This window comes from Pterocles gutturalis, unplaced genomic scaffold (genome assembly GCF_000699245.1).
Source record: "Pterocles gutturalis isolate BGI_N339 unplaced genomic scaffold, ASM69924v1 scaffold26982, whole genome shotgun sequence".
In the NCBI taxonomy this organism is placed as follows: Eukaryota; Metazoa; Chordata; class Aves; order Pterocliformes; family Pteroclidae; genus Pterocles; species Pterocles gutturalis.
In genome coordinates this window covers 46,173-55,481 of record NW_010111048.1, presented here as the reverse complement: position 1 = coordinate 55,481, position 9,309 = coordinate 46,173, and the positions used below count along the sequence as shown (strand labels likewise).

The 9,309-nt window shown below is 47.9% G+C and overlaps 1 protein-coding gene across 1 annotated transcript in view; it reads right to left on the bottom strand.

Annotated features, from left to right (window-relative positions):
- Positions 1-9,309, bottom strand: part of LOC104461889 (protein crumbs homolog 2-like) — a 32,517-nt gene that overhangs the window by 1,185 nt on the left and 22,023 nt on the right. Inside the window, exons 7-12 of the mRNA XM_010073630.1 lie at positions 7,295-8,242; positions 6,062-6,618; positions 5,773-5,938; positions 4,234-5,101; positions 2,843-2,959; positions 2,233-2,359 (exon numbers count right to left, since the gene is read on the bottom strand). Of these exons, the coding sequence (XP_010071932.1) occupies positions 2,233-2,359; positions 2,843-2,959; positions 4,234-5,101; positions 5,773-5,938; positions 6,062-6,618; positions 7,295-8,242 (2,783 nt within the window). The remainder of the gene's footprint in view (positions 1-2,232; positions 2,360-2,842; positions 2,960-4,233; positions 5,102-5,772; positions 5,939-6,061; positions 6,619-7,294; positions 8,243-9,309) is intronic.

The following is a 9,309-nucleotide window of genomic DNA, read 5'->3' as shown; positions in this document are numbered from 1 at the left end:
CCGAGCTCCTGCCACTTCTTGCTGACTCGGGCTGTAGGTTCCCTCTGATTGCCGCCTCTTCCTTGCCGTGAGAATCATGAATATGAGACCAATACTGAGCAGCAGCAAAGAGCCACAGGCTACGGGGACAGCTACTTCAATTAGTGGGGAGGGGAAGAGAGCACCTGGAGTCTCTTTCTGTAAAAGAAATTAATGAAGAAACAATGAAACTCCAGTGGTTACAATAACTTTAGTGGAAGAACCCAAAATGGTCAGATGAAAGGGAAAAAAAATTAAAAAAGAAAAAATAAAAAGCAGAATATCTGTACCTGAATGGAAAAGGATAAGCAAGGAACAAGTACAGGGCTTGAGGGCACCTGCACAGAGAATGCTCACGTTCGTTCTCTCAGAAAAACACCTGCAAACGTTTTCTAAAATGGCCTATTTTTAATGCAAAGAGCAGACAGTAACATGTTCTAATTTTTTCTTTCTAATTCCAAACTAGCGACACTCATCAATGACACTCTTTAACCAGCAGCTTTGGTGAAGCTGATGTCAACAGGGCAGAGTTACAGACAGAGATTTACCGATGGAACAGTTAATACCATTACAATAATTCACACAGGGCACATGGACAGGATTTACGGAGCTGGGCAGCCACCCGCCCTGGAGACAGCAAAGCTAAACGCTGACAATTTATGGGACCAATCCTGAAGCTATAAAACTGCTGCAAAGGAAGCTGTCCCTCGCACACCACTTGCTAATGAAGAGAACGCACAGCTATTTGCTACAGTCAGAGCAGCAGCAGCGAAGAGTCTGAGCAACGCTTCAGCCGCTGTTACATGAGGTGAAACTGCCTAAATAGTATCGCAGGCTCCATACCCTCCTCTCTGTTGGATGCCAGTCAGTCTATGCCAATGTCACAAAGCAATACAGCACAGAAGGAATGTTCCCAGAGCCCTTGGAAGTCCTTCTGCCATTTTCAAATGACTGAAGTTCAAGTTGATCCCCGGAGCCTGCCAGAACTCGAGCGATGCGCGTGGGGTTAGTTCCAGCTTTGCACAGCATGCAGGTTAGTCCCAGAGTGCCAACACTACAGGAGCTTTCAGCAGTCCACCCCGCTGCCTGCTGCACGCTCTGGGCTCGCTGCTGTTGGTGAGAGGGAGGAAGAGGAGGAGAGCGCAGCCAACAGCCCTTCGCTTCTACAGCCGTTAGCAGTAAACACAGCCAACGGCCATCCCCTGTCCTCCTCCCGGCCCCCACCACAGGCCCTGGCCTTGTAAGAGGAAGAAGACAGACAGTTCTGCCAACAGTAACGGGGATGATGGAAATGAATACAAGGAATCTACAAGAAGTGTCCTGGAACACAGGAGACAGATGCCTGAAGGAGTCTACGCATGCAAACTGGAAATGTCAGGAGCGACCTGGTGGCACATGCACTGCGGACCCTTAGCAACAGCAACAGCAGCAGACCCGCCCTGGCAGCAGCCGTGTCCATGCACTACGGGTTAGTACATTCCCACGTTACCAGACAAGACACCGGTCCATGCAATAGCTTTACAGAGAAAAAGCCAGTCTATGGTTTAACAGCTTCTGCCCAGGAAGGATTCCAGCCTCCAAGAGCAATGCTTTGCTTCGGCAGAGAAAGAAAAGCATCGCCGAGACTGCCCGTCCCCCAGGCCCATCGGGTCGGAAGCAGGATTGGCGCATTTTTACTTGTACTGGAATGACTTTTAGCTTGACTTCAGCTAACTTCTCCAAACACATCCATTTCTACCCAGATCTTGGGAGAGGGAAGGTGCTTTGTCAGTATCTCATCCAAGATAAAATACCAGCTCAAATTCCATTCTCCAGGAAACTCTGGGGGAGATACAAGTAATATCTCCTTTCTACACGTACAACTGCAGCAGTTTGGTTACTGTCCAAGGAATCATAAGATCTACAGCAAGTTGCAGAGGCAGCCCTCAAAACCACAGGCAACCCATGCCAATACTGACGAGTTGCTGCAGTTGGCTCATATGCTGGAGACTAACGTGCAACAGCATTGCAAGAAAAAATAATTTCACACTGTTTCCTAAGTGTGCTTCCCAGTGTGCTGCAGCAGGACACACGCAGGGGACTGTGTGACATGCAGGCAGTCCCACTAACACCCCAAGTACCCCAGGACCCTGCTGAGCCTACTGCTGCTGCTCCTCACAACGCACAGGCTGGAAGAGCAGACAGGAGCTCCCAGGAGCAAAGGGAAGTGCTTACGTTAATGTCACAGCGCTCTCCCATGTAGCTGGCACTGCACACACACTCGTATTTGTTCTCAGAGTCTTGACATGTTCCTCCATTCTGGCAAGGGTTTGGATCACACTCGTTTATATTAATTTGACAACTGGAAAGGAAAAGTGTATTAGAATGAAATTACATTTCTCACGTGTGTTCTTGTGCCACAGAACACAAGATCATACAGCCCACAAAAGCCTCATTTGTTTGAAAAGTTCCTGTTGCATCTTTTTCAGGTGTTTTCTCCAAGGTCCAACAACATGAAAGTTTCACTCGTTCATACCCGTCCTCCTTTTGTCATTTCTGTATGACTGAAGCCAGTATGGGTCTCTAGCATAGTTAATGACTTCTCACGAGGCACAAGAACTACTTGGAAGCAGTTCATGCTGCAAAAATTGGTATTGTCAGCAGGATCACATCAAGCCCACCTCTTCTAAAAATAACAGCCAGTTTACAGTTTTGGAGCAATGAATTTGTCTGAATGGCAAAAGGGTATCTAAGAGGATGAAGCATCTGAACCTGCTCAGCTATCCCACCGATGAAGGAATCGGAGCACTAGCTCCTTTGCAGGCATCAGGAAAATATCACTTACTTCCTCCCGGTGAATCCCGGCTTGCAGGTGCAGTTGGCTCCCCAGGTCTCACTGACGCACTTGCCACCGTTCAGACAGGTGAAGTTCTTACCACACTGCTCGGGTGGGAACGGCCACCTGCAAAAGCAAGAGACAGCCCTTAAAGCCATCAGGTTTGGGTCAGCAGTCTCACTGGTATATCTGGAAAGGAGTTTGTCACAAGTGGAGAAGGAAATAGTCTCAGAAATCATCTGTAACATCAGAGCATTACTTGGAGCACGCCCAGAGCATGGATCAGCACTGGGCTTTTCTCATGTGGTTGCCTCTTCTCACTGATGAAAATACAGAGACAGGCTACTGCTGGAACACCAAACTGCAGCCTGGTTAGGCCACAAAAAGGATAATGCACGTACTAGGTAACTGTCTGCACCAGGATGAAGTAAGAACAACAGGAAATTCGACCTGGGCAGATTAGATAACTGAAGCTCACTCGCGTAAATATTTACCTCAATGTTCAATTTAAACAGGCACAAGTAGATGGAGGTTTAAGTAACACGTTGATTCCTACGTCCTTTACCAATACCAGACATACCTTTGTGACTAAAATATGCTGGATTTTTTCCAAACTAATAAAAATGCTATAAATACAGACCTTATCAAAAAACCCCAGCCCTCCTCCTGACTCCGTACTGATTTCCCATGAAATTTTACGTGAGCTCCATGGAGGGATCATGAAACTGCACTGCTAAGCAGTACAGGCAGTAAGGTGACAAGAAACTTTTTTTTTCCAAGTCCGCATTTGATAAGGAGCAGGACACTCAAACAGACATTTTTTTAACCAATACACAGAAACAATGCCCTTAGTCTTAGGACTAAAGCCACAAAGTACAACCAAGCCCTTGCTTGAAGGAATGCTGTTAATCAGTCTAGCAGTGCATACGTATTTTTATCGAATATTAAAGAAAAATATTTCTTGGGGTAGGACTTGTTTTTGCAGAGGTAGTAGCAACGTGCACCTTCATAAGCACTGGCAGCATTTTGCTCACAAGCAGGCCAAGTATCACTTGAAAGTTGGCTGTGTACCACTAGTAGTAAAAATAACTGCAGTTAGGAACTCCTGCTACAGGTAATCTCTATAAACCCTGCGTCAAAGGTTTATCAAAAACAGCATTCCCAGCAGAGAGTAGATTGTCCCTCTTCTGCACTCTGCCCATCTGCACTGGGACCATTTCTGTCCCTCCAGGATTTGTGAGGATTTGGACCTGGACAGCACCTTCCAATTCACAGCAGAATTTAGGTGCTTCACCTCCCAGACACTTGCAATGAAAAAATTTCCCAAAGTGTCCAAAGTAAAAGACCAATTTACCCAGGGACTCCTCTGACCCCTGCATCAAACTAACCAAGGCACTTACTCGCATCGAGGTCCCGAATACTGAGGGGGGCACTTGCAGGAGTAGCCATACACCCCATCAACGCAGGTAGCTCCATTCAGGCACTGGTGCCGCACACAGTCATCGACGTTGATGTCACATTTCTTCCCAATGAATCCCCGGAAGCATTCACACTGGAAATCTGCTACTGCATCAACACAGTTCCCATGAACACAAGGGTTTGACTGGCACTCATCGATGTCAGCCTCACACAGCAGCCCCCCCCAGCCAGCCCTGCAGGCACAGCTGAAGGAATTGAACAAGTCCTCGCAGGTGCCAGCATTGAGGCAAGGGCTGGAGGCACAAACGTCGGCCCCGCGGCAGCCCAGCTGGATGGTCCTTCTGCCGGAGTGCTGGAACTGTTCTGGCTGGGGGTACGAGAGATGGGCAGGGAATGGCAGGTAGATGCCGCCGATCTTCACTTGTCCCAGGCAGCCAGTGAAGTTCTCAGCCAGAACAATCAGCGCGTTGTTCTTTAGGAAGTCCAAGTTCCCAGCATTTCCCTGCAGCGTTGTATTAACGGACCCATCCAAACGCACCAGCCACCTGGAAGAAGGCGCAGACGGCTCTTCCATAGACATGGAGATGGTGTGCCAGGCGCCGTCCGTGACGGACTTCTGACTCAGGAAGCTGACACCTTCGATGCTGTTCCCACTCCTGATGTCAACGAGCAGGGAGGAGTTCTTAATGGCTATCTGGAGGGAATCCACTTCTTCCACAGCGCGGAGCAAAACAGCATCTTCATCCCTGGTTCTGAAATCCACGTGGACGCTGCTCAGAGTTCTAGTCACCGATGTATTGGTGGTAAATTCAATGGCAGCATAACTATTAAACGTTGCATTAGCCAGACCTATAAATAAAGGGGTAGAGCAGAAGGGATTTGAAAGACAGTTGGTGTCATGTTTGAGGCAGACCAATGGCAAACTCCCGGCTGGTTGTTCTCCCTTAAGAATCATGTAAGCTTAGTGTGAGCAGGATTACAGGCCTGGCTGCTGGCATCCTTAAAGCTCTTCCTGTTTACAATTTTACCTCTAATAATAATAACCAGCTCCTGTGTAGAAGTTTTTACTCACACACTGCACAAAAACACAACTATTCCCCTGTTACTGATAGAGAAACTAGAACATAAGTCAGGAAAGTAATGTGTCGAAAGCTGCTGAAGCAGCAGTGGCAGAGCTGGGAACACCCCAACATCATGAGTTTCAGGACACTTTCTAGCCACTGGACAGGACTCCCTCCACATCAGGGCATCATTAGCTAACTAGTCTTCTTCATGCTCCATGGTCCTGTCTTAGGAGAAGGCTGAGACACGTTTGCAATAACTTAGTTGGGTCCTACTCAGTGACATAACCTGAAACTCTGGAAATGGCTGCCTGCAAGAGTGTGTACCTGGGCATCCTTCTCTGTTTGCTTTTTGCGGCATGTGTTTATATTTACTGCAGCAGCAGCAAGTAGAATACTGATTCTAGACACTGAACATTAAGGATTTTGCCAACACATAAGGGGCAGAACAGTACTTACACACATATCCTGCTACAACATCTACACAGGTGGTAGCTTCAGGACATGGGTCACTTTCACACCAGACTCTCTCTTCACAAAATTTCCCAGTGAAATTTGCTGGACAGCTGCAATGGAAATCATTCCAAGTGACAATGCATCTGCCACCATTCTGACACGGTTCAGACTGAAAAACAAAATAGTGGAGTTCAGGAGCAGCGTAATTCATCTTTGGATCTAAGAGAATTTGGTAGAAGGAAACTATAACAAACAACTGCACACACGTAGAGACAAACAAGAGACATCGTACCTTGCAGGTGTCATCGGAGATGCAGCCATTCACAAGATTGCCATTCTGAGTCCTATTGAGTTCCTGGGGCAGACTGTAGTTCTCAATCTGAAAAAACCGTATGTGGTGGCTGTTCAGTTGGATGTCTTGCAAACAGCCTTTAAAATAGCCTCCCCACATGTCAGCGCTCTCTGGGTTCAGATGTCCACCAATGTACACTTCAGAACCAGCTAAAAGAGGTCTTGCTACAAGCTGTCCTAGCTCCACATGTGTGTCTGATTGGTGAGCACCAACAATTCCTCCTTGGAAAGACAGAGCTACCAAATGTCTTCTCCCATCAACTAGATTTTCTGGAAACGTCACAGTATCTGTGGATAACATCTGTATCTTGAGCTTGCCGTTCTTCAAGTATATGGTGAGGCAGGGGTCAGTTTCGTTGCTGATTTGCAATAACAGACCATTAGGTTTCCGACTACGAATGAAAAAGGAGATGTTGAAGTTTGCACCAAGGCTTTCAGAAAGGGTGAAAGAGGCAAAGCTGGTGGAATTCTCTAGGCCAAATGTTGCTGCTGGGCGCTCTGGAAGAGAAAAGAAACACACATCAGCTCAATGACAAGGGGAATGCAGCCAGCACAGGGACATTCTAAGCTGCAACTCCTTATGAATGGGGCAAGATCTCTCTTCCCAATATTTTCAATGTGCATCATAGTAATTCTGCTCTCTCTCCACACAGGTCTGTGAAATTAAGAAATAGATGAATGTGTCCTTACTCTCTCTGGAGGGCATGAGTTCAAGCACCCAAGTAGCAGAAGAGGGAAATCCAGGTCTAGCAGCGCCCTTCCCACCTCGCAGACTTACTCAAGGACTTTTAAGCTACAAAGTTGCTTTTAAAATTAGCAAATTTAGTAACAGCAGAACAACTTTGTATTTGCCATGTTCAGGGCTCAGAAGCGAGACAAAAAACTGGAACAATATTAATACAAGCCTTGCAGGAACAAAAAAATGCAAACAGATATGATTGTAACTCCCAATTGTCCAAGAGCTTCCTTTAACACTTTGTGTTTTATCTATAAAGCAATACATTCCTATTCATCCTCAATTTCAAAGCTCAGGATCAACTTTCCACAGTGAAACAATTTCCCTGCCCTCCTGCAGGGAAAATACTGCTTCCAGAGCTAGCATCCGCGTTTATCTCGTGTCTTTGAGGCACCGATTGGCAGAGGAGCTGGCAGGTGTAAATGACATGGCACTCACCATATGAGCAGGTCGGACCTCCGTAGGGCCGGGAACAGTCGCACCTGAAGGTTGCCCAAAGGTCCACACAGAGCCCTCCGTGAAAGCAGGGCTGGGAGAGGCACCACTCTGTCCGGTCACAGCCCCGCTTCACCGGGGAGGACTCGCCCGCAGGCAGATCCACCGGGAGCACAGCTTCAGCGTCGACTTGAACATCTTCCAGGCAGCCAACAAAGCCTTGCTGGCTGTGTGTATTGTTGGCCATGGGATCCTCAGCACCTCCAATGTACATGTTCAGGAGGGCACGCGGGATCGCAGCAGTGCCATTTGGGAGAGGAGAGCTCTGCAGGCAGACACCTGCATCACAGGAGTCATGCCAGAGCTTCAGCTGCACACTGCTGTGCAAAACAACTTCAGCTTTATGCCACTGGCCATCATCAACTCTCAGCCCCTCCAGGAGCAGCAGGTACCCAACATCCTCCCTCTTCAGTCCTGCATGCAGAATGCCATCAAAGAGCTCCAGGAACAAGTATTCAGCTTCATGGCCTCGGTAAAAAAGGATAGCGCTGGGCAAGGTGGTTCGGAACCGGAGGGAGACACTGGCAAGCTGATCTCCTGCTACGTCCCGCCTGCTCTGATTGTTCATGGGCAGCTCAACGAGGAGATACCCTCTGGAAGCAAAGGAAAACGTTGTTGGTGTTGAGCATGTGGCATCATAGAAACCAGGCTGGCACTGGCACAGGTGGCCATGGCTCTCAGCTTGGTAGGTTGGGATGCACAAGGCCTCATTTTGGCAGTCGTGCGTCTGGCACCCAGTGAGCTTGACAGAGCAGTTCTTCCCTCCCCATACAATGCCATCCTGGCTAGGGGCACAGTGGCAGGTATAGTCAGCAATGCCATCCTCACAGACAGCTCCATTCTTGCAGGGACCCTCCTCACACTCATTGATGTTAACAGCACATTCCACACCTGCGAAAGAGATTTAGAAATGGGATCTCACTGCGGGGACTGCGACTCCCTTCCCCAAAGCCAGCCTGCCAGGCACAGGCGGCCCTCGCAGCCCTGACACTCTCTAAGCCAGTCTCTTCAGGAAGCCACCAAAAGACCAAGAGCTGCCAGCAAGAAGCCCTTCGCTTGCTACAGAGTGGCCTACCACTGACATAAGAGCAAGAAAAACATCCTTCTGTGCTGTCCTCCCCGGTGCTGCAAAGAAGGTGCTACTGTAGAGCTTTGGCCAGTCAGCCTACATCATCCAACAGCCCACTGTCCTCTCCCAAACCATCTCAAACACCACAGGCAATCCACATGCAGAGGATATTAAAGGGACAAAACAGCACAGACAAGGGGTTTACGCTTCTTTCATATTAGATTTGCTACACTGAAGCTCAAATGAAGTCTACAGATCTCACCGGAGCACAGTTCAGGCACCATTGTTGCAGACAGCACTAAAGTGGGAAGTTACTGGAAAGCCTCAGCTCAGAAAATTCAAATTCCCAGATAATCCTCCAGTTGTAAAACACCCACAAAACTCAAATTGCTACCAAACAACAAACAAGACATGCTCCACAGGCGTTTTGCCATACTTGCACTAAGCTGATTTCAGTTCTGCCCAGTCCTGCAGAAGTGAACGGGGCACAAAGCACTGCATGGCAGTTGGGCTGTCTCCTGGAGGCACGGGTATCCCACCAGGGCTCAAGTCAATTACAAGACATTACACTTCAATCTGGTTAATGAAAATCTGCCGTCATTTTCCTGAGCATCTCCAGCCTGACAGAAGAGCCCTTCTGAACCAGTTCACTTTATCGAGCCCATAACATTGGTTTTCACTAATCTTCAGAGGCAGTCACACAGATAAACCAAGCCTGGATTATCCTGATCTAATAGCATTACACCCGAACCGAGCTACCAAGCACAATGAGGACAGCAGAGAGAAAAAGAAGGAATTCACACACAAAGGAGGGGAATCAAAACACAAAAGACATTTGTAAAGAAAAGCCACCAGACAGAATGTGCATGTCAAAGAGATCAGAGAGTTG